The sequence below is a fragment of the Scyliorhinus torazame genome, chromosome 4, assembly GCF_047496885.1.
Source record: "Scyliorhinus torazame isolate Kashiwa2021f chromosome 4, sScyTor2.1, whole genome shotgun sequence".
NCBI lineage: Eukaryota > Metazoa > Chordata > Chondrichthyes > Carcharhiniformes > Scyliorhinidae > Scyliorhinus > Scyliorhinus torazame.
In genome coordinates this window covers 339,469,146-339,494,793 of record NC_092710.1, presented here as the reverse complement: position 1 = coordinate 339,494,793, position 25,648 = coordinate 339,469,146, and the positions used below count along the sequence as shown (strand labels likewise).

At 48.6% G+C, this 25,648-nt stretch overlaps 1 protein-coding gene across 3 annotated transcripts in view; it reads right to left on the bottom strand.

Moving 5' to 3' along the window:
* The window catches only part of LOC140411169 (probable tubulin polyglutamylase ttll-15), a 204,244-nt gene that overhangs the window by 168,731 nt on the left and 9,865 nt on the right, over positions 1-25,648 (bottom strand). For 2 of the 3 annotated variants that reach the window (XM_072500257.1, XM_072500258.1), the window contains exon 1: positions 3,817-3,932. The exons of the other annotated variant lie outside the window; for it this stretch is intronic. In XM_072500257.1, the coding sequence (XP_072356358.1) occupies positions 3,817-3,849 (33 nt within the window). In that variant the 5' untranslated portion in view covers positions 3,850-3,932. Of the gene's footprint in view, positions 1-3,816; positions 3,933-25,648 lie in introns of those variants that run through there. 3 annotated transcript variants of the gene reach the window in all.

The following is a 25,648-nucleotide window of genomic DNA, read 5'->3' as shown; positions in this document are numbered from 1 at the left end:
AGACCAGGTAAGGATGGCAGATTTCATCCCTTAGGATGAAATTAGGGAACCAGATGGTTTTAAAAAATTTAATGTATCCAATTCTTTTTTCTCCCTTTAAAGGGCACTTTAGCGTGGCCAATCCACCTACCATGCACATCTTTGAGTTTGGGGGGTGAGACCCACGCAGACACAGGGAGAGTGTGCAAACTCCACACGGACAGTGACCCGGGGCAGGGATCGAACCCGGGTCCTCGTTACCGTGGGGCAGCAGAGCTAACCACTGAGCCGCCCTACCAGATGGGTTTTAATGACTTGACAATGGTTTCATGGTCATCATTAGACTTTTAATTCCAGATTTTTATTGAATCAAATTTCACCATCAGCAGTGGTAGGGTTGGAACCCGAGTCTCTGGTTTACTGGTCTTGTCACAATACCACTGTGCCACCACCTCCCAAGCTGCCTGGCTTTCCTCATCTTTCTGGAAGTCACATATTCCCTGTATGCCTGCACAGTTTTAAACTTCACCGCTGAAACTTGCTTGTCTCGTGGCTCTCACCCTCATGCATGCACTGCAGTGAAATAAAGCTTTGAAATTACGGATGACAGGCTTTTTTAAAAAGGATTGAAAAGAGCATCATGGGTTTTGTGTGGGCCGGGAAGACCTTGAGAGTGAGGAAGGGATTCTTACAGCGTAGCAGGAATGGGGGGGGCTGGCACTACCGAGCCTAAGTGAGTATTATTGGGCCGCTAATATTTCAATGGTGAGTAAGTGGATGGGAGAGGAGGAGGCAGCGGCGTGGAAGAGATTAGAGAGGGCGTCCTGTAGGGGGACTAGCCTACAGGCTATGGTGACAGCCCCATTGCCGTTCTCACCGAGGAACTACACCACAAGCCCGGTGGTGGTGGCTACACTGAAGATTTGGGGACAGTGGAGACGGCATAGGGGAAAGACTGGAGCCTTGGGGGGGTCCCCGATAAGAAACAACCATAGGTTTGCCCCGGGGGGAATGGATGGGGGATATGGAATGTAGCAAAGAGCAGGAATAACGCAACTGAAAGATCTGTTTGTGGATGGGAAGTTCGCGAGTCTGGGAGCGCTGACCGAGAAATATGGGTTGCCCCAAGGGAATGCATTCAGGTATATGCAACTGAGGGCTTTTGCGAGGCAACAGGTGAGGGAATTCCCGCAGCTCCCGACACAAGAGGTGCAGGACAGAGTGATCTCAAAGACATGGGTGGGGGATGGTAAGGTGTCAGATATATATAGGGAAATGAGGGACGAAGGGGAGACTATGGTAGATGAACTAAAAGGGAAATGGGAAGAAGAGCTGGGGGAGGAGATCGAGGAGGGGCTGTGGGCAGATGCCCTAAGCAGGGTAAACTCGTCGTCCTCGTGTGCAAGGCTAAGCCTGATTCAGTTTAAGGTATTACACAGGGCGCATATGACTGGAGCACGGCTCAGTAAATTTTTTGGGGTGGAGGATAGGTGTGCGAGGTGCTCGAGAAGCCCAGCGAATCATACCCTTATGTTTTGGTCTTGCCCAGCACTACAGGGGTTTTGGATGGGGGTGACAAAGGTGCTTTCAAAAGTAGTGGGGGTCCATGTCGAACCAAGCTGGGGGTTGGCTATATTTGGGGTTGCACAAGAGCCGGGAGTGCAGGAGGCGAGAGAGGCCGATGTTTTGGCCTTTGCGTCCCTAGTAGCCCGGCGCAGGATATTGCTAATGTGGAAAGAAGCCACATTTATCCAGGTGGAGACCTGGATAAATGACATGGCAGGGTTTATAAAGCTAGAGCGGATTAAGTTCGTTCTAAGGGGGTCGGCTCAAGGGTTCACCAGGCGATGGCAACCGTTCGTCGAATACCTCGCAGAAAGATAGATGGAATGGAAAAAAGAAGGCAGCAGCAGCAGCCCAGGATCGGGGGGGGGGGGGGGAGGAGGAACCAGAAGGACTCTCAGGGTTGTTAATATATATTGTATAATATGTATAGGTCGTTGCTACAGATAATTATATATTGGACTGTTAAATTATATTTTTGGAGAGTGTTACTTGTGATAAGGCAGTTGCCAATTAGGGTTAGTTTTCATTTTTGTTATTTATTACTTATTCATTTTCTGTTTATAAAATAGGTCATTGTTATTTGTGTTGTTATAATATTGTGTAAAGGATGCACAATGTACTGTGTTGGTTGACCAAATATTTTCAATAAAATATTTTTTAAAAAAAGAAATTACGGATGACACTTCCTACAACAGCAGTAGTCCAGGATATGCAAAGCATCCTGGCATTCCCACAGGACACAGGATGCACATTTGATGGGACTAAGGTGCCCTGTCATGCCTCAATTTACAGAAATACGGTTAAGACTTGCCCCTATGATTGGGGCAATAAAAGGTCAACAGCTACTCACCAATCAGCTTCTTCCCCTTTGCTAACATCTTACGGTGTTGTTTTTAATAACCTCTCTCTTTGAGTCCCACACTCCCTTACTTTGTAGTCTGTATTTATTCGTAGGTTCTTTTTAGCTAACCATTAAAAACACTGACCAATAAATATAATACATACCTGTAACTTACCTGTGCTGCTGCTAACATAGTGCTGATTGGAATGTAACTTTTTGAGTTTTCCCTGTTGATCTAGTTTTTGTGCCCATGGTTCCCCATCTCACTATCAAAATCAGAGCCTGTGATCATCATTTTGCCTTCACTATGGATTTCTTCTGACAGCATGGTTACCTTCTGATTCCTTCAATTCAATTCTTATCCTCCTCTTCTTTGGTTGGAGGTTTTATGTCTGTCACAGCCAAACAAAGGTCTTGTCAAATGTTCCCAAGCATCTACCGCTGCAACTCCAGGCCAGAATATGCGGGACACAGACCTCAGTGTAAAAACACACTGTTTGCTTTCCCCCATCCATCTGGCCCACATCAATGATGACGGCACGGTGGTTAGCACTGCTGCCTCACAGCAGCAGGGACCCGGGTTCAATTCCGACCTCTGGTGTGTCTGTGTGGTCTGCACTTTCTCCCCGTGTCTGCGTGGGTTTCCTCCGGGTGCTCCAGTTTCCTCCCACAGTCCAAAGATGTGCAGGGTAGGTGGATTGGCCATGCTAAATAGCCCCTTAGGGTGGGTTTGAAGGAGTAGGGCGGGGGATTGGGCCTATGTAGGGTGGTCTTGCGAAGGGTAGATGCAGGCTCGATGGGCCGAATGGCCTTCTGCACTGCATGGATTCTGTGACTATAGCCAAAGGTGGCAGTGCTGAAAGGGCTAAATTCCTCCATCAATCTCATATTGTTACTCCAATAAACTTCCAGAAATATGTTTTTTAGACAATAGCCAAACATGAAGGGCGATAAAAGACCATCAAAGGGCAGCACGATGGAGCAGTGGGTTAGCAACGCTGCCTCACGGCTCCGAGGTCCCAGGTTCGATCCCGGCTCTGGGTCACTGTCCGTGTGGAGTTTGCACATTCTCCCTGTGTTTGCGTGGGTTTCGCCCCAACAACCCAAAGATGTAGGTGGATTGGCCACACTAAATTGCCCCTTAATTGGAAAAAAAATGAATTATGTACTCTAAATTTATAAAAATAGACCATCAAGCCAATCAGTGTGGATCTTTTATCCTAGAAGACCCTGATTCCCATGAGAGGTAAAGCATATTTAGGCAAAATTTCTCCCCAGCTCCCGAAGGAAACTAAGCAAAATCCAAGACTATTGTTTGCCAGAACTCATCACCAGAGTGAACAAATAATTACTCATTCATTTAAATTTTCAAACATTAGCTGGCGATGGAAAAACACTAAAGTGTACTCTAAATGATTCAGTTTTCTCACCTCCAAAATAAATTCTTCCTTCTGCTCTGGCATGCGAAAAGCTTTTGGGATGTAGCTGAAGTTGGATGCCACAAGGCTGCCTTTATTTGTGATATATCCCAACCCAGGAAAATGGTTCACCTGAGTGGAAAGGTAAAACAATAGTGAGCTAAACCTGCTTTCATAGAGCAGCATAGAGTTTACATAAGGGTTTAATGTTTCTCCATCTACCCCAAATATCTTCAACTGCAACCTTCAAGAAATGCAGCCTGATGGGGGATGGTTGCTCTTCCTGTACCTTACCCAAATGGTCAATCATAATGTGTATGCGTTTGGGCAGAATGTGGTGGGTTTGGACCAATTCAACGACCATTAAGGGGCTAGCACCAGCTCCATGGGGAACACAATTGATTCCAAAGAGAAATGGTGCTGGATTCGCCAGGTTCGGGATTGACACTCAGGAGGCTGACAAGCTGCAGCCAGATATACGGCACTCCCCACACAGACCATCCCAGCCAACAAGATGGCAGCAAGTCGAGCGGCACCAATGTTTAGAGATGCCGAACTGGAGACCATGCTGGACACCTTGGAGGAGAGGCAGGCGGCCCTGGGGTGTGAAGGAGGCTGCCATCCACTGCCGTTCGCCGCACCTGGGCGCAGGTGGCAGAGGTCATCAGAGCCGTGGGCAACGCCGTGAGGACCGGCCAGCAGGGCCGAAAGAAACTGCACAACCTCCTCAAGGCAGCCAGAGTGGGTAGCCAGCACTGTGCCCTGAGCAGCGAACCTGCCCCATATACCAATAACCCCGTCACCGCCCCTCCCCCCCCCTCAATCTGGGTGGCGGATGAACCCCTACCCTGCACCACATGCGGCACTCATGGCCGGGTGCCCTGACCACTGAAGCCACCAGCTACCCACCCCTGGGCTACATGCGTCGGACTGTCTAACACTGTGTGTTTTCTGTTCCCACCCCTTCAGAAGACCGCCCACAAATGTTGGTGGAGCAGAATACAATCTTTGCCTCTCCGCCCTCCCTGGCCTGTCCCTGTTGTCATGTGAGTGTCCCTTTCAGAAAGGCTTTTTGTCTTATCACATGGCTTCAGTGATGTCATTGTGTGGGTGGAGTTGGGCTGTGGCTCTGAGTTTTACTTTCGTTCTGAAGTTTTGGACTGGTTTGAACTGCACAGGTTGAAAGAAGTGTCTCTCTATCTTCATTTTAAAAGCTGTTTCCAGACTGCTTGATAACTTAAAAGAGATAATTGCTTTCTGGAAGGAATTCAAACCTGCTGTTTGAAAAGGGGAACAGAGTATCACTAACAGGTTTAATAGCAGTAAGAATGCCGTGTGCTTGGCCACACCTTTGAAAAAGGGTTTCTCGTTTTACTTGGATTTTGTTATTGAATTGGAACAGTTAAGGGGGAATTCATTAAGGGTTATACATAGATTACTGTAGCTGTGTGGGGTCTTTATGTTTGTAGTTGATAAAAATTCTTACTGTGTGTGTTTATACAAAAGTTATCTTCTCATACGCGGCCCCTATCTGCACGCAACTCCATACCCAGCCTTCACCGGGGTCGCTGAGTGCAGCCCTTCTCCAGACAAAGAAGTCAATATGGGAGTAGACCCGATGCACCTGAGAAAAGAGGGGGGAACACCTTCTCACTCGGGTAACTGAACCTCCACGGGTCCGCACTCCCCATCTGCTCCATAAACTCTCGTAGCTCTTTTGCCATCCCTGAAGCCAAGAGGGATATGCCCCTCCCTTCCCCCATGATCAATCAATGTGAGTCGTCGCCAACACCCTCTTGATAAAGTCTGTATCTTCCCAATTCGACACTTGTGCATTCACCAAGACCGCAGGAATGCCCTCTAACATTCCACTCACCATCCCATATATTCCCCTTAAATCCACCACTATCTTACCCACCAAAAAAGCTACCCTCTTATTAATCAGCAATGGAACATTAAAGCTCGAATGGAACATCTGTCCCATCCACCATTTTATAAGGCCACAAAGAGTCTATACTGAGTTTGTTAGAATTAAAACTTACTTTATTTCGGTGCCTGCCCCCTTATCAGGGGAGCTCATATTCTGCAAGGACCACAGGATAGTTAATCATTCCCACCCCGTGCAGGTTATAACACACTCTTTCCTCAACCTCGTCTGGTCCTGAATCATAGAATCACTACAATGCAGAAGTGGGCCATTCGGCCCATCGAGTCTGTACCAATTCTGAAAGAGCACCCTATCTCGGCCGACTCCCCACCCTATCCTCATAAACCCCACCTAATTTGCACATCTTTGGACACTAAAGGGCAATTTCTTAGTATTGCCAATCAACCTAACCTGCACATCTTTGGACTGTGGGAGGAAACCTGAGCATCCGGAAGAAACCCACGCACACACGGGGAGGACATGCAAACTGCCCCCAGGGCTGGAATTGAACCCAGGACCCGAGCAATGTGAGGCAGCAGTGCTAACGTAACTCTTAGATGTATTTCCTGCAAAAAGAACAACATCCGCCTTCAAACATTACAAATGGGTGAACACCCGGGAGCTTTTAACTGGCCCATTTAACCCCCTTACGTTCCATGTGAGCAGTCTGGTTGGGGCCTCTGCTATGCTCCTGCCCCTGCCCCCCCCCACTGATCAGCCATAACCCAACCGCAAGGAAGTCTGACAGGGCCCCACCTCACCCAGGCTCCAGGCCTACCCAGGGTGGCCACCATACCCCTCAAACCAGTAGCTCAACAAAAAAACCTTCATCGTCAGCAGACCGCCCCTCCCCCTAACCCCCCCTCCCTGCCGAACACCAAACCAACAGCCCACCCCTCTTCCACCAGCCCCCCCTTCCTATCCCAAACAAGAAAACCCAACCACCCTAGGCTCGTTACCCCAATAAACTGAAAACAAAAAGTCCCTCCCGGCACCCAGCCGCGGCTCCCCCCCCCGTTAACTAGCATCTCTGCTAGCAGGGAAAATTGCAAGTTATATATTCAATGATTCCACACACAGGCCCCCACTACCCGAACCCAAGTTAAATACTGAGCTTCATACCAACCTGGTAAAGTAAAGTCGCCATAGTCCCTGATGACCACAGGCTGCTTTCCCCTTTGAGGGGGAGAGCTGACTGGTGGTGATTTAATGAGTGGATCACCACTCCTCACGTAGGGACAAGGTCGCGAAGGTGGGGCTTTCATGAATAATAAGGGGGTTAGTCATACAAACCCACCCCCCCCCCTCGTCTCCCAACATTTCTAACAATTTCCAAGAATGTTTTAAAATGCCAAAAAGCCCCATGCCCCAAATGCAGGATTACAGATATAATAGATGTATGAAAAATACAACAAGTAATAAAAAACCCGAAACTCCACCTGCAGTGAAACCACCCACTACATTCAGATTTTCCCTGGTCCATTCTCCTGAACATTGCCTCCTCCGGTGTGTCGAAATAATGGTCTCTGTCTCCAAACATTACCCACAGGCTGGGTACACCGCTCCCAACTTCACTTTGCTCTTATAAAGAACCGTTTTGCCCTCATTAAACCCCGCTCGCCTTTTCACCAGTTCTGCTCCCACGTCCTGGTAAGAACATAAGAACTAGGAACAGGAGTAGGCCATCTGGCCCCTCGAGCCTGCTCCACCATTTAATGAGATCATGGCTGATCTTTGTGGACTCAGCTCCACTCTCCGGCCCGTACACCATATCCCCGAATCCCTTTATTCTTTAGAAAGGCATCTATCTTTTTCTTAAAAACGTTTAAAGAAGGAGCCTCAACTGCTTCACTGGGCAAGGAATTCCAGAGATTCACAACCCTTTGGGTGAAGAAGTTCCTCCTACACTCCATCCTAAATCTACCTCCCCTTATTTTGAGGCTATGCCCCCTAGTTCTGCTTTCCCCAACCAGTGGAAACAACCTGCCCGCATCTATCCTATCTATTCCCTTCATAATTTTATATGTCTCAATAAGATCCCCCCGCATCCTTCTAAACTCCAATGAGTACAGTCCCAGTCTACTCAACCTCTCGTCATAATCTAACTCTGGGATCAACCTAGTGAATCTCCTCTGCACTCCCTCCAGGGCCAATATGTCCTTTCTCAGGTAAGGAGACCTGAGAAATTCTGATAATGTGGCCCTCCCACCTGCACTTGCGTTTCCATGGCCCACCATAAGACGTTTTCTTTGTCTAAGTACCTGTGATCGCTCACGGTAATCCCCAGGTCTGGGCTTCCTTCGCAATGAATAGTGGGCCCGGTCCACTTCAGAAGGGCGTCCGAAAAACTCCTCCCCCATCAGCGGCCCAAATATCTTCGTCACATAGTCTGTGGTCTTTGCACCTTCTCTCCCCTCCGGCACCCCAATGATCCTCAAATCTTGGCGTCTGGAGATATTATCCAGGGTGTTGACCTTGGCCTTCATTGTTTTCTGCCCTTCCGCCACCTCCGTCCCCAAGGAGGTGATTCGATCATCATGATCAGAGATCGTCTCCGCCATCTTCTGGATCATCGAGTTCTGTGCCTCCAACCATTGTACCACCCTGTCCAGAGCTGCCCCAATTTACTCAGTCACTTTTGCCAGGTCATCCGCGACCACCTGCCTCTGCTTTCAAAACTCCTCCATCAAAAACTCCACTGATCTCAGGTGTCCACTGAGGGGGTAAGGACGGCGCAGAGGCATCCGCCATTTTCTCCACTCCTGTGCCACGAGAGCCTCGAGTCCGATGACACATTCCTCATATGGTAACCTGTAGACATCCAACACTGGAGGAGGACTCTAAACTCTTCAAGTGTACCACTTTTTCACCTGCACAGCACCCATTAAACGGGCAAAATGGGCCAAAAAACAAATCCCCAGGCAGGAGCCACTTCATGGCTGCCACTGGAAGTCAGGAAACTCAAAAACATTGAATGTACTGGTAGAATTAGTGGCAAACCAAGACCATCGGTAATGAAGATTTGCGCCAGGAACTACGCCTGGTGGCCCAGGCTTGACTCCAACATTGAAAATTTGGTAAAGCAGTGCCTATTTGTCAGGAAAATCAGGAGCCCCCACCGTCTACTTTGCTACACCCGTGGGAATGGCCAGGAAGACTTTGGCGGGCTATTTGTGGGGTCAATATTTAAAATCTGGGTTGATGCCCATTCTAAATGGATGGACATACATTGGATATTTTGATTTGATTTGATTTATTATTGTCACATGTATGAGTATACAGTGAAAAGTGTTGTTTCTTGCATGTTGTACAGACAGCGCATACCGTATTTAGGGAAGGAAGGAGAGACTATAGAATGTAATGTTACAGTCATAACTGGGATGTTGAGAAAATATCAACATAATACGAGGTAGGTCCATTCAAAAGTCTGGTGGCAGTAGGGAAGAAGCTGTTCTTGAGTCGGTTGGTACGTGACCTCAAACTTTTGTATCTTTTTCCTGACGGAAGAAGGTGGATGAGAGTATGTCCAGGGTGCGTGGGGTCCTTAATTATGCTGTGTGCCTTTCCGAGGCAGCGGGAATTGTAGACAGAGTCAATGGATGGGAGGCTGGTTTGCGTGATGGACTGGGCTACATTCACGACCTTTTGTGGTTTCCTGCGGTCTTGGGCAGAGCAGGCTCCATACCAAGCTGTGATACAACCAGAAAGAACGCTTTCAATGGCGCATCTGTAGAAGTTGGTGAGAGTCGTAGGTGACATGCCAAATTTCCTTAGTTTTCTGAGAAAGTAGAGTCATTGGTGGGCTTTCTTAACTATAGTGCCGGCATGCGGGGACCAGGACAGGTTGTTGGTGATCTGGATACCTAAAAACTTGAAGCTCTCGATCCTTTCTACTTCGTTCGGGGCATGTTCTCCTCTACGTTTCCTGAAGTCAATGACAATCTCCTTCATTTTGTTGACATTGAGGGAGAGATTATTGTCGTCGCACCAATTTCTCTATCTCATTCCTGTACTCTGTCTCGTCATTGTTTGAAATCCGACCCACTACGGTGGTGTCATCAGCAAATTTGAGAATCGAGTTGGAGGGGAATTTAACTACACAGTCATAGGTGTATAAGGGGTATAGTAGGGGGCTGGGGACACAGCCTTGTGGGGCACCAGTGTTGAGGGTGACCATTATAGAATTTATAGTGTAGAAGGAGGCCATTCGGCCCATCGAGTCTGCACCGGCTCTTGGAAAGAGCACCCTACCCAAGGTCAACACCTCCACCCTATCCCCACAATCCAGCAACCCCACCCAACACTAAGGGCAATTTTGGACATTAAGGGCAATTTATCATGGCCAATCCACCTAACCTGCACATCTTTGGACTGTGGGGGGAAACCGGAGCACCTGGAGGAAACCCACGCACACACGGGGAGGATGTGCAGACTCTGCACAGATAGTGACCCAAGCCGGAATCGAACCTGGAACCCTGGAGCTGTGAAGCAGTTTTGCTATCCACAATGCTACCGTGTTGCCCCCAATCATGGAGGAAGTGTTGTTGCCTATCCTTACTGATTGTGGTCTGTGGGTTCGGAAGTTCAGGATCCAGTCACAGAGGGAGGAGCTGAGGCCCAGGCCACGGAGTTTGGAGATGAGTTCCCTCGGAATAATAGTGTTGAAGGCTGAACTGTAGTCAATAAATAGGATTCTGACATAGGTGTCTTTGTTATTTAAGTGTTCCAGTGTTGAGTGCAGGGCCAGGGAGATGGCGTCTGCTGTGGACCTGTTGTAGCGGTAGGCAAACTGTAGTGGATCAAGGCACTCCGGGAGGCTGGAGTTGATTCGTGCCATGACTAACCTTTCGAAGCACTTCATAATGATGGATGTGAGAGCCACTGGACGATAGTCATTAAGGCACGCTGCTTGGCTTTTCTTTGGTACAGGGATGATGATCGTCTTCTTAAAGCAGATAGGGATCTCAGATTGTTGTAAAGAGAGGTTGAAGATGTCTGCGAATACCCAGACCATGGATATCCTCCATGACTTTCAGCACCACCATGGAGAAATTCCGGCATTCATTTTGTACCCATGGGATAACAGAGTTCCTCGTGTCCGACAACGGGACCCCCTTCACCAGCAGAGAATTCCAGGCATTGGCAAAGTCCAATGGGATGAAACACGTCGAATGGTGCCATCTTCTAATGGCCTGGCCAAATAGGTGGTCCAAATGTTAAAAGTGGCATGAAGACTGCCGGCTCGCTCAACACCAAATTGGCTCGGTTCTTTTTCAATTACAGGACCAGGCCACATACTACAACAGGGTTGCGCCAATGGAATTGCTGATGGGCCAAAGCCTCTAGACCAAACTAAGTCTATTGTTTCCCAATCTAGATGGGAAAGTGGAGTCAAAGCAAGAAGCCCAGAAAAATAATTACGATACCCGACATAACTTTCAGGCCAGGAGATGCCGTCCATGAAATGAAAATGAAATGAAAATCGCTTATTGTCACAAGTAGGCTTCAATGAAGTTACTGTGAAAAGTCCCTAGTCGCCACATTCCGGCGCCTGTTCGGGGAGGCTGTTACGGGAATTGAACCGTGCTGCTGGCCTGCTTTCAAAGCCAGCAATTTAGCCCTGTGCTAAACAGCCCCTGCTGATTGTAATTTCTGAGGCAGATCCTATGAATCCTGGGAGTTGTAGTAGAAAAGGTGGGCCCTCTGTCATATAAGGTCAAGACCAGGGTAAAGACCGTAAAGAAAACTTGTGGACCAGCTCAGGAGCAGAGAATCCTCTGCTGCAGAAACTGCTCAAGGTGGGACGATGCCCTCAACGTCTTTGGAACCTACCTCCAGGCAGGGAACTCAACCCATGTTAAGTCCAAGAGTCATCCCCAAGAGGATGAAGACTCAGGCTCACAAATGGCAACTGAGGTGCCTGACCTGCAGCTGGAAGTCAACGTTGAGGAAGAGCCCCCATCAGTGGTTCTTCGACTTGGCTAGGAAGCGACGATCCCCCATTTGCTTCATGCCCCCAGATCCAGCTCCGTTGATGGTGGACACGAGGCTGTGCACAAAGAGACAAAGAAGGGCAGCACGGTAGCATTGTGGATAGCACAATTGCTTCACAGCTCAGGGTCCCAGGTTCGATTCCAGCTTGGGTCACTGTCTGTGTGGAGTCTGCACATCCTCCCCGTGTGTGCGTGGGTTTCCTCCGGGTGCTCCGGTTTCCTCCCACAGTCCAAAGATGTGCAGGTTAGGTGGATTGGCCATGATAAATTGCCCATGGTGTCCAAAATTGCCCTTAGTGTTGGTTGGGGTTACTGGGTTATGGGGATAGGGTGGAGGTGTTGACATTGGGTAGGGTGCTCTTTCCAAGAGCCGGTGCAGACTCGATGGGCCGAATGGCCTCTTTCTGCACTGTAAATTCTATGATAATCTATGAAGGCCTCATTATCACGGAAGTGAAGGGGAGGATCTGGACTTGAGGGGGAGGGGGGATGGGATATTCCTCAGGAGGATCACGGGAATTATGCATCCCATGAGTCTCATGGAGTATGAGTTCCCATGGTAACGGGCAGAAGCCCGCCCAGCAGGGACATGTGACCCAGCCCTTTAAATGCCATCCCAAATCCAAACCGGATGTTGTGTTAGTTCCAGGCTGGGATCCCTGTGTTGTGCGCCGCGGGTGCAGCTTTTCTTTTGAGTGTAGAATAAATCTGTTTAAACCTTCATCAACACATGTCCTCGACCACTGCAATTGGCTATTTGGTCGGCCAGGCGTACTAACTGAAGAAGCTTGTTGCAGACCCTTGAGTCTGTCCCCTCCTATTGTCAGACTGGAGGCTCTGGGAGTGGTCAGATAGTTGATGAAGAGCCTTTTTATTTTGGATGCATGGGATTTGAGACTTTCTAGGTGCATCCCTGCTCTTGTATTCTAGTTCTCTCGACATGAATGCTAATATTGCATTTGCCTTCCTAACTGCCCACTGAACCTGCACGTTAACAAAGAACAATACAGCACAGGAACAGGCCTTCCAGCCCTCCAAACCTGTACCGGTCATGATACCAACCTTTGCCAGTTAACCATAAGAGAATCTTGAACAAGGACTCCCAAGTCCCTTTGTGCTTCTGATTTCCTAAGCATTTACCCATTTAGAAAATAGTCTGTCTCTATTCTTCCTATCAAAGTGCATAGTCTCACACTTTTCCACACTGTATTCCATCTGTCACTATTTTGCCCACTCTCCGAGACTGTTCAAGTCCATCTGCAGCCCCCGTGCTTCCTCAATAATACCTGTCTCTCTACATATCTTTGTATCATCTTCAAACTTAGCAACAGTGCCTTCAATTCCTTCTTCAAGATCGTTAATGTATATTGTGAAAAATTGTGGTCCCAGCACCAACCCCTGAGGCACACCACTAATCACTGGCTGCCAACCTGAAAAAGACCCCTTTATCCCCACTCTCTGCCTTCTGCCAGTCAGCCAATCCTCTATCCATGCCAGGATCTTACATGTAACACCATGAGCTCTTAACTTATTTAACAGTCTCCTAAGCTGGAACCTTGCCAAAGGCCTTCTGGAAACCTAAATAAATCACGTCCACTGGTTCTCCTTTGTCTAACTTCATTATTACCTCCTCAAAGAACTCTAACAGATTTGTCAGACATGAACCCCTTGATGAAGCCATGCTGACTCAGTCCGATTTTACCATGCACTTCCAAGTACTCCACGATCTCATTTTTAATAATAGACTCTAAAATCTTGCCAATGACCGAAGTCAGACTAACCAGCCCGTAATTCCCTGTCTTCTGCCTCCCTCCCTTCTTAAACAGCGGTGTTACATTAGTTACTTTCCAGTCCTCTGGGACCCTTCCTGCCTCCAGTGATTCCTGAAAGATCACCACCAATGCCTCCACAATCTCCTCAGCTATCTCTTTTAGAACCCTGGGGTGTAGTCCATCCGGTCCAGGTGATTTATCCACCTTCAGACCTTTCAGTTTCCACAGAATCTTCTCCTTAGTGATGGCCACTACACTCACCTGTGCCCCCTGATTCTCCTGGAGCTTTGCCATCCCACTGGTGTCTTCCACTATGAAGACTGACGCAGAGTAACTATTCAGTTCCTCTGCCATGTCTTTGTTTCATATTATTACTTCTCCAGCCTCATTTTGCAGTAGTCCAATGTCTATTTTTGCCTCTCTCTTACCTTATATATTGAAAAAAAACTCTTCCTATTTTAATTTATATTACTAGCTAGCTTGCACTCATATTTCATCTTCTCCTCCCTTATTGAGATGAGGAACTTCAATTGCTTAGAAAGATTTGAGAAGTTTGAACTGTTCTTTGAGGAGGAACGGTTGAGGTAATATTTGATAAAGGTATTCCAAACCATCAAAGGTATGGGCAGAATAGATAGGGAGAAACAGTTCTTATTAGTGGAAGGATCGAGAGCGAGAGGGCAGAGATTTAAGGTAATTAGCAAAAGAAGCAATGGTGACAAGAGGAAAGATTTTTTCACACAGCAAGCAGTTAGAATCTGAAATGCACTGCCTGAGTGTGGTTGAGGCAGATTCAATTGAGACTTTCAAAAGGGTATTGGATCGTTATCTGAAAAATACGAATTTGCAGGGCTACAGGGAAAAGACAGTGAAGCTGCACTATGTGAATTACTCCTTCACAGGGCAATTACAGAAATAACAGGCCAAATAACCTCCTTCTGTGCTGTAACCATTCAATGATTCGATAATTGACTATGTATTGTAAAACACGATGATGTTTATCATTACATGAACCTACACGAGGTGCATAGAGCCAGTAGATGGGACATGTAGAGCAAGTTACTTTCTTGGGCTCCTGAATCGTCTCCAGATCCTTCAGATTAACGTGGTGGTAGATTCGGAGGTGCTTCTCGTATACTTGACGAAGCTGTCGGATGTTTAAGTAGTCCAATCCCATCAGCATTAGTATTGCCAAGACGAACAAAGTGGCTATCTTGGGACTGGTGTATCCAAGCAAGTATTTGAAAGGACGTGATCTTACCATGGCCTAAAATAAAAGGAAAAGGAATGATCACTGCAAAATTCCCCTGAATTAATCAATCTGTGCCATGGGAACATCACTGGGGTTCTGATGGACATCTGGCAAAGTTCTAGAAGAAAAGTGGAAACATAAGAAATTTCCCAGCCTATGACTTCATTTGAGGCAAGAATGGTTATTGATCAACAGCCCCCCACCCACAGATATCATTTTTTACTCTACTGGTCGTCACACTACCAGAAGGATGTGGATGCTTTGGGGAGGGTACAGAAGCGGTTTACTAGGATGTTGCCTGGTATGGAGGGCATTAGCTATGAGAAAAGGTTAGATAAACTCGGTCTGTTCTCACTGGAATGATGGAGGTTGAGAGGCGACCTGATAGAGATCTACAGGATTATGGGTGGCAAGGATAGAGTGGATAGTCAGATTTTCTTTCCTCGGGTAGGAGAGTCAAGTACTAAGGGACATAGGTTTATAGTGTGTGGGGAAAAGTTTAGAACAGATGTGCAAGGCAAGGTTTTTACAGAGGGTGTAAAATAGGGAATGCGATGCCTGGGGAGGTGGTGGGAGCAGGTACGATAGCGGCATTTAAGAGACATCTACTCAAATATATGAATAGGGTGGGAATGGAAGGATACGGACTCAGTAAATGCAGACGGTTTTAGTTTAGGCAGGTACCATGGTCGGCGCAGGCTTGGAGGGCCGAAGGGCCTGTCCATGTGCTGTTTTGTTCTTTGTAGGAGCAAGAATATCCAAATGGGCCCATGAAGCCCGTGTCCATTTTGAAGATCAACTTCCCATTCTCACAATAATCTCAATCCCTTCTCTTTTTGGAGATGTATCAAATTGTCCTGTAACTGTACCTCCAATTTCCTGCAACTTATTTTGTTCACTAGATGAAAAGACTTCACCCGACTTATCTCCTTATTGTTAATTTTCCAAATTTGAATACTGAAACCTGAATCCTCCACCTGGTAAATTATGAATCATGCCTGCCAAATTCATTAGAATTCTTTGAGGTGGTAACAAGTAGGATAGATAAATGGGAACCAGTAGATGTAATATACTTGGATTTCAAAAATGTGTTTGATAAGGTCCGGTACAAAAGGCAATAAGGTAAGAGCCCGACTTCCGGTGACGGCGGGCGGGAGGCGGCCGCACAATGGAGAGCCCCTGCTCGGGAACGGCAATTTCGGGGCTTTAAGCCTGGTCCCAGGGTCCGCGGAGGCAGCAGAAGAAGGGAGAAGGCACGGAGGAGGCACTGAGAAGACACAGGAGGGAAAAAAAACGTAAGAAAAATGTTGAGGGTGAGCAGAAAAACGGCCGGAAAAAAAAAACAGCTGGAGGTCTGTCGGGGAGTGGAAAGGTCACCGCGGGGTCACCAGGAAAAATGGAGGCTGGAGCACCAGGGAAGGCCGCACTGCTTACGGCTGAAGAAATAACCAAGGTGATGGCTGTGGAATTTGAAAAGCAGTTGGCGCAGATTGCGAAATGCATGGAGACGGTGAGGAAGGAGATGAGGCAGGCTTTGAGTGTGCTGGTGGAGGAGGCGGTTTCCCCGGTGAGGACGGAGGTGGCGAGCGCAGTGGCGGAGGTGCGAGAGCAAGGGGAGGCGCTGAAGGAAGTGAAGGAGACGTTATTGCAGCACGGTGATCAACTTGCCTCGATGGGGAAAGAGATGCGGAAGGTGATGGATACTAACAAGGATCTGCGAGGAAAAATGGAAGACCTGGAAAATAGATCCAGGCGACAGAACCTGAGGATTGTGGGGCAGCCCGAAGGAGTTGAAGGACCGAAGCCGACTGAGTATTTTGCCGCGATGCTGGCAAAACTACTGGGGGAGGGAGAGGACCCCTCCCAATATGAACTAGATCGGGCTCATCGGTCGTGGAGGCCTGTACCAAAGGCGAGTGAGCCGCCAAGGGCAGTGACTCTGTGCTTCCGTAGGTACAGGGTGAAGGAGAAGGTCCTGAGCTGGGCCAAGCAGAAGCGGGTGATGCAGTGGGCTGAAGCTGGTATACGTGTATACCAGGACTTTACGGTGGAGCTAGCAAGGAGGCGGGCTGCCTTCAAACGGGTGAAGAGGGCACTGTACATTAGCAAGGTGCGGTGCGGCATTGTATATTCAGCGAAGCTGAGGGTGACTTACAAGCTCAGGGACTTTTATTTTGGAACGGCGGAAGCAGCGGAGGAGTTTGCGAAAGCAGAAGGACTGTGGCAGAACTGACAAACTGAGGAATGGCCATGTGCCGATGTAACCTCATGACTGTATTTTCTTCTTTTTTGTATCACTGCGCACGGGTGTAGAGATTAAAGGAGCCAAGGTGGTATATATTTGGACGAGGGAAGGGACGGGACTTTCACTCGAAATGAGAGTTCTTTGGGGTGTAGGTGGATAGGCGGGGTTTGTGTGCTAAAAGGGGATCTTTGGGCTTTCCTGGGGCCGGGCAAGGGGGAAAGGGACCCGGGTGGGGCCTCCACGCTGGCTGGTTTAAGCCGGCCAGTGAACGGAGTGAGGTGGGGGGAGGGGCTGCGGCCATCGGAGCCTGGCAGAACAGGGTCCGAGTGGTCTAGCCGGGGTGGAAAGTTGGGGGGGAAGGAACCGAGGGTAGGGGGAGGAGTTTTACAAGAGGCAGTGGACGGGAGGAGCTGGAGTCCTGGGGTGGGTGGGTGGGGGGGGGGGGGGGGGGGGCTGTGTAGATTAAGGGTGACTACGGGTAATCCCTGATTTATTTTTGTCATTTGTTTATGTAAACATGCGGGTTGAGGTTTGGGGGTTGGTGGGTAGATGGGATCGTTGTTGTTATTATGGGGACTGACATATCTTGCTGATTATTGTTTATCGTTGATGGATGTAAATGTGGGAGAAAATGTGAAAATGGAGGAGAATAAAAATTTTTTTTAAAAATAAGGTAAGAGCCCATGATAGAGAATTAGCTAATTAATAGAAGATAGAGAGTTGGGATGAGAGGGGCATTTTCAGGATGGCAACCAGTAACTAGTGGGGTGCCACAAGGATCATTGCTGGGGACACAATTATTAATATATATCAATGACTTGGGCGAGGGAAGTGAATGTACTATTGCAAAGTTTGCTGATGACACAAAAATATGTGGGAAGGCAAGTGGTGAGGATGACACTAACAGTCTACAGAGAGAAAAAGACAGGTTAAGGTTGGGCAAAAATATGGCAGATGGAATATAATTTTTTTTTAAATTTTTAAACAAACAATTTTATTGAGGTATTTTTTTGGCATTGTAAACAGTTACAGCTAACAGAAATGTGCAAACATCAATATAAAACCAACAATATAAAACCACTAATTCAATCAAACCATACTGCAGATGCCCGCTCCGCTCCCCTAGACACTACCCGCCGATTTATCCCTCCTACTCTACCCTAATCTCTCCCCCCCCACCCCCCCACTGACGTTCACTCTCCCGCAAAGAAGTCAATGAATGGTTGCCACCTTCGGGCGAACCCCAGTATAGATCCCTGTGGAGCCGTGACCAGGGCTGCCAAACTGGTGCCCCTGCACGAAGCCGCCTCCACTCGCTCCCAGATAGACCCCGTACCCACCATCCACTTCCTTATCATGGCTATGTTAGCCGCCCAGTAGTAGTTGATCAGATTCGGCAATGCCAGTCCCCCCTCGCTGCGGCTCCTTTCAAGAATCGCCTTCTTCACCCGCGGGGATTTTGGCCTGTATGACCCGCAGGATTCCGGGTCCTTGTCCCGCTTTAGTATCAGCGAGATGGTGGCTTGCGACATCGTCAGTGGCAGGGTCCCTCTGTCCCTTGCCTCATTTAAAACCCTTGTCAGGATTGGTCCCACTATCTCCGAGAACTTCTTGTAAAACTCTATTGGCATCCATCCGGTCCCGGGGCTTTCCCCGACTGCATGGCCTTTAGGCCCCCCAATACCTCCTCCGCTGTAATCGGGGCCCCCAGCCCATCCACTAGTTCCCTGCCTACTTTTGGGAAGGTTAGTCCATCCAGGAACCTTTTCATCTCCTCCGGCTCTTCCGGGGGTTCTGAAGTGTACAGCTTACTATAGAAGTCCCGAAATACCTTATTCAGTCCTTCCGGGTCCTCCACTCTGCTTCCCTCCCCAAGAACCACTTTACTTATTCCCCTGGCCGCCTCCATCTTCCTGAGCTGCTGCGCTAGCAATCTGCTGGCCTTCTCCCCATGCTCATACACCACTCCCCTCGCCTTCCTAAGTGGTTCCACGGCCCTACTCGTGGATAGCACCCCCAGTTCCGCCTGCAATCTCCGTCTCTCCCTGAGTAGGTCCTCCCCCGGGGACCCCGCATGCTCCTCGTCTATCCAGTGAATTTCCCTAACTAATCTGTCCATTTCTGCTCTGTCCGCCCCAACCCTGTGAGCCCGAATTGAGATCAGCTCCCCCCTCACTACTGCCTTCCGCGCCTCCCACAGGGTCGCTGCTGAAACCTCCCCCTTATCGTTCACCTGCAAGTAATTTTGCACTTCCCAAGTCTCTCACATATCCCCTCCTCTGACAACAGTCCTACGTCTAACATCAATTGCGGGCGTTGGTAATTCGCCCCCCCCGACCTGCAGGTCCACCCAGTGCGGGGCATGGTCCGAGATAGTGATTGCAGAGTATTCCGTATTCTTTACCTCCGCTACACAGTCCCTGCTCACGATAAAAAAATCAATCCTAGAATATACTTTATGAACATGCAAATAAAGCGAGTAGCCCCTTCCCGTCGGCTGTCTAGCTCTCCAAGGGTCCACAGCCCCCATTTGCTCCATGAACCCTTTCAGCTCCCTTGCCATTGCTGGGAGTCTGCCCGTTCTGGGACATGACCGGTCCAGCCCCGGGTCAAAGACCGTATTAAAGTCCCCCCCCCCCATTATCAACTTACGTGAGTCTAGGTCCGGGATCTTCCCCAGCACTCTTTTGATAAAGTCATCATCGTCCCAGTTCGGCGCATATATGTTCACCAGCACCACTCTTCTCCCCTTACCATAAGGAATCTGCCCCCGCCGTCTGCGACTACGCCCTCCGCCTCAAATTGGAACCCGCTTATTGATCATAATTGCTACCCCCCTGGACTTAGAATCCAAGTCCGAGTGGAAGACCTGGCTGATCCAGCCCTTCCTTAGCCTAGTCTGGTCAGACACTTTCAGATGTGTCTCCTGCAACATAATTACGTCCGCCTTTAGAGCCCGCAAATGCGCGAACAAACATGCCCTTTTAACTGGCCCATTTAGTCCCCTGACATTCCAGGTGATCAGCCTGGTTGGGGGGCACAACCCCCCACCCTGCCGGTCAGCCATAACCTTTCTTGGGCCCGCCCCCGGCCCATGCGCCGTGCCATTCCTGGCTCACCTCTTGGATGCCTCCACCCCCGACCTCCTTTCCATTACCTACTTCAGATCCCCCCAACGTCAGCAAAATAACTCCCCCCTCCCCCCCTAGCAACATCCCCCGATAACCCCACCCCTGCCATTCACTGGCTGTATTCTCCCCCCCACCTGACTCCCTTGACTAGCCAATCTGCTAGCCCGGTGACTCATCGCTCCGGCGCCCCCTTGTCTCACTCCCATTGTTTCCCCGACCTCATCTCCCCGCTCCCCAGCACACCATCCCCCACTCTGACCCACTGGAGCAGTCTCACTAAGATGGGAAAGATCAAACAAGATGTAAACATCAAACAGCAACGCGGGGCTGCTCCAGGTACAATACAGTCCCAGCTGTGTACACAGAAAAGTGTTACTTGCGTCCGTGGGTCCTTTATTCGAGACCAGCCCCTGATCCCTCACAAAGTCCATCGCTTCTTCGGGCTCGGAGAAGTAGTGGTGTTGGCCCTGATGCGTAGCCCAAAGACGGGCCGGGAAGAGCAGACCAAACTTCACGTGCTTTTTGAACAACACCTCCTTAACTTGTTTAAAGGCTGCTCGCCGCCTGGCCACCTCCTGGCTTAGGTCCTGGTAAATGCGAAGGACACTGTTATTCCACGTGCTGCTCTTAGTGCTCTTTGCCCACTGCAGCACCCGCTCCTTCTCCACAAACCTGTGGAACCTAATCACCATCGGACGGGGGGGGCCCCCGGACGCACCTGTCTCGCCTGTACTCTGTGTACCCCCTCCAGCTCCGCGATCGCGGACAGGCTTCAGCCCCCATCAGCTGCATCAACAGGTCCGCCACGAACGCTGTGGCATCAGCTCCCTCCGCCCCCTCCGGGAGGCCGATGATCCTCAGATTTTGTCTACGGGCTCTATTTTCCAGCTCCTCTACTCTGTCCAGCAGTCTTCTCTGTCTCTCCTTCAACCCATCGACTTCTAGCGCAGCAATCGTCTGTACGTCCGCCTGCTCCTCCACCGCCTCCCCCAGCTCCTTAACTTTTTTGTCCTGGGCATCCAGTCTCTGGTTCAGCTGATCCACTGCCTTCTGAAGTGGGTCCAAGGTATCCCGCTTCAACGATTCAAAACTGCTTTTTATCACCTGCAGCATGTTTTCCAGCGCCTGCCGGGTCCGAGGTCCGCAATCTTTGCTCCCGGGTCAGCTTCTTCTGCACCTTGTCTTTGTCCCTTTCTCTCCCGTTTGCGCTGCTTTCTGCTCTCCCGCAGTTCCATGCAGCTCTGCCCGTTCCTCAGCACCTCTGTGGCCATCTTTCCAGAGCTCCGCAGTCCCGCAAAACCGGGGAACCAGGTCCTCAAATCCCGCCGGAGTGAGAACCCCCGAATGTGCGGCTCACTCACTCATTGCCGCCACTGGAAGTGCAGATGGAATATAATGTAGGAAAATGTGAAGTTATACACTTCGGTAGAAGGAATAATAATAATAATCATTATTAGTGTCACAAATAGGCTTACATTAACACTGTAATGAAGTCACTGTGAAAATCCCCCAGTCGCCACATTCCGGCGCCTGTTCGGGTCACAGAGGGAGAATTCAGAATGTCCAAATTAACTAACAGCACGTTTTTCGGGACTTGTGGGAGGAAACCGGAGCACCCGGAGGAAACCCACGCAGACACGGGGAGAACGTGCAGACTCCACAGAGACAGTGGCCCAAGCCAGGAATCGAACCCGAGTCCCTGGCGCTGTGAAGCAACAGTGCTAAGCACCGTGCTGCCCACTGCTGAATATTATTCAAATAGATAAATATCGCAGAAAACTGCAACACAGAGGGATTTGGGGGTCCTTGTGCATTAATTACAAAAAGCTAGTATGCAAGTTCAGCTAATAGAGAAGGCAAATGGAACGTTGGCCTTTATTTCAAAAGTAATGGAGTATAAAAATAAGAAAGTCTTGCTAAAACTATACATGGCACTAGTTAGGCCACACCTGTAATACTGTGAACAGTTTTGGTCCCCTTATCTAAAGAAAGATATACTGGCATTGGAGACAACCCAGAGAAGGTCCAGACCTGATTGCTCTAATAGCCTACATCTGGACTTACATTTATATAGTCACTGTTAGCAATTTGCCTGGATTAATTGTCAACTGTCCCAATAATCTTCAAAACATTGTGCCTTAATTTTCAAAGGATGTAATCTAAAGAACAAGAACATGTGTTTATGTAGCATCTTTGACATGGTAAAATGTCGCAAAGTGCTTCACAGGAGAGTTACCAAATACTATTTCACAACAAGCCACATAAGGACATAATCTTTACACTGAGCCTCATCTGTCCTCTCAGTGAATGTCAAGAACATGACACTGTTTTGAAGATTGCAGGGGAGTTCTCCCTGGTGTCCTGGCCAATATGTATTCCCCAACCAACATCTCAAAAAGAGATTATCTGGTCATTTTCACAATGCTGTTTGTGGGAGCTTGCGTTATGCAAATTAACAGCAGTGTTTCCTATAACAAGTTAGAAAAGTGCTTCATTGACTATAAAGCGCTTTGAACACCCTGTGGTGGTGAAAGATACTATATAAATGGAAATCTTCCTTTTTCTTTTGTGAGGACAGAGACCATAAGGTCATAAGATATAGGAGCAGAATTAGGCCACTCGGCCCATCGCGTCTGCTCTGCCATTCAATAATGGCTGATAAGTTCCTCAACCCCATTCTCCTGCCTTCTCCCCATAACCCCTGATCCCTTATTAATCAAGAACTTATTAATCAAAAACACCAGATTTGTGCTTGAGGTGCTGTTACCTACAGGGCTACAGACCAAGAGCTAAATGGTGGAATTAGACAGAATAGTTATTTCTTACAACATAAGAACTAGGAACAGGAGTCGGCCATATAGACTCTTCAGCCTGCTCCACTATTTAATTTGATCATGGCTGATCTCATCCTGCCCTTAACTCCACCGTCCTGCCCGTTCTCCATAACCATTCCATCCATTACTAATTAAAACTCTGTCTAGCTTCTCTTAAATTTACTCACTCTCCCAGCATCTAACGCACTCTGGGGTAGCGAATTCCACAGGTTCATGGCCCTTGGGAAAGTAGTTTCTCCTCTGTTTTAAATTTGCTGCCTCTTATCCTGACCTCTTGTTCTAGATTGCCCCACAAGAGGAAGCATCCGCTCCAAGTCTACTTTATCCCTACCTTTTATCATCATGTATACCTCACTTTGATCTCCCCTCATTCTTCTAAACTCCAGAGAGTATAGGCCTAAAATGCTCAATCTCTCTTTCTACGACAAACCCCTCATCTCTGGGGTCAATCTAATGAACCTCCTCTGAACTGTCTCCAATGCTACTACATCTTTCCTCAAATAAGGGGACCAGAACTGTGCACAATACTCCAGGTGCAGTCTCACCACTGCCGTGTACAGTTGCAACAACACTTCCTTTCCTTTATACTTTATTCCTTTAGCTATAAATGCCAACATTCCATTCACTTTCTTTACTATCTGCTCTACTTGCATGCTAGTTTTCTGCGACTCATGCACGAGGGTGATACTCAGCAAGACCTTGGTGTCCTTGTGCATCAGTCTTTGAAAGTAAGCACACAGGTACAGCGGGCAGTAAAGAAGGCAAACGCTATGTTGACCTTCATAACGAGAGTATTTGAGTGTAGGAATAGGGATGTTTTACTGCAATTGTGTAGGGCATTGGTAAGCCACGTCGGGAGTATTGTGTGCAGTTGTGGTGTCCTTATCTGAGGAAGGATGTTCTTGCCATGGAGGGAGTTCAGCAAAGGTTTACCAGACTAATTCCTAGGATGGCAGGAATGTCATATGCGGAGAGACTAAATTGGTTAGGATTATATTAATGGGAGTTTAGAAGAGTGCGAGGGCAAAAAAGCCCAATATTAAGAAGGCACAGGAGGGTAGCCCATCGAAGGAAGGTTAGACACGTTGGCAGTGGTAATGGTGAAGGAACTGGAAAAGTTTGGCAAACAAATAAACAGGCAGTTTGAGCGGCAGGGCCAGGACATTAAAGAATCTATTAAAACCACAGGTGAGGAGGCTTTGGCCCCGATTTGTGAGCAATTGGTGCAAACTTTGAACGTGGTGAAAGTATAAGGCGAGGCATTGAAAGGGGTGGAGGAGGCCCTGTCGCAGCACGAGGACTGGCTTGCCTCGTTGGAGACTGAGATAGTGATGGTGGCGGAAAGCAACAAAGGCCTGAGACTCAAGGTGGAGGACCTCAAGAATAGGTCACGACGGTTAAACCTCAGGTTGGTGGGGCTGCAGGAGGGAGTGGAGAGACCAAAGCCAACCCGGTACTTCTCCGAAATGTTTTCACAGCTGGTGGGATGGGATGAATTCTTCGGCTCCCCGGAGTTGGATACGGTATATTGGGCGCTCAGGCAAAAACCGAGACCGAACGAGCCACCGAGTGTGCCGATAATTTGCTGCCATAGTTATCAAAGGAAGGAAAGGGTCTTGGAGTGGACAAAAAGGAGTCGGAACATCGACTGAGATGGGCAAACGGTCCAAATATTTCAAGATATTGGGATAGAGTTGGCGAAGAAGCGTGCATCCTTCAACAGGGCGAAAGCAGTATTACAAGAGTGTGCGGTTTGGAATGCTGTACCTGGTGCGACTGTGGGTTATAATAGATTCAAATGATCACTTCTTTGATAAGCCAGAACAAGTAGAAGCCTTCATCAGAGAGAAGAAATTGAGACTGCTGTGAAGAGAACTATTTGGGACTCTGTGCTTGAAGGGGGATGGGGTATTTTTATGATATATTTGTGTGGGTGTGTTGTGTACCACTTCACTTTTGCTCTGTTGGGGTTTTCTTTTGTCAAGGAAAAGGGGAATGTTATGTGTTTCATTATTTTTTTTTCCTTGAAGAGAGGTTTTATTGCTCGAGCTGGAACCTGGGCTTGGGTGGGGTGAAAAGGGATATACTGAAACTTGCTTGAGAAGATTTGGGAGGGGAGCCACTTTGTCAGCGATAGAGAGAGGGGTGGCTAGCAAAAGGGAGTGGAAGGAAGAAGCTGCGACCTGTGGGGCCAGGATGAGAGGGCCATAATAGGCCTAGCTGTAGGTTTGTGTGGTAGGGCAATGGGGGAAGATGTGGCGCCAGGAAGTCTGGGCCAGGAGGGGCGAAGAGGTGAACTGACAGGGACCAGGGTTTTTTCTTTGTCTCACCCGTGGATTGGGGCTGATGATCACCTGAGATGGGCCTGGAATCCCTGGGAATTGGGGCAGGAATGTTACATTGCGGTGAAAATAGCTGGCTCGAGGGGGATAGGGGGACTCCCAATGAGATTGATCATCTGGAACGTGCAGGGTTTGGGGGGGCCTGTGGAGAGAGTAAAGGTTTTTTTCCCTAATAAAGGGTTTGGGTGCCGACGTGATGTTCCTCAAAGAGACTCACCTGCGGGTGCAGGACCAGTTCAGGTTGTGAAAGACCTGGGTGAGTCAGGTTTTTCACTCAGCGTTCGACAGGAGAGCGGGGGGGACGGGGGGTTGCGATCCTGGTTAGCTTTGACGAAGTCACCCAGACGC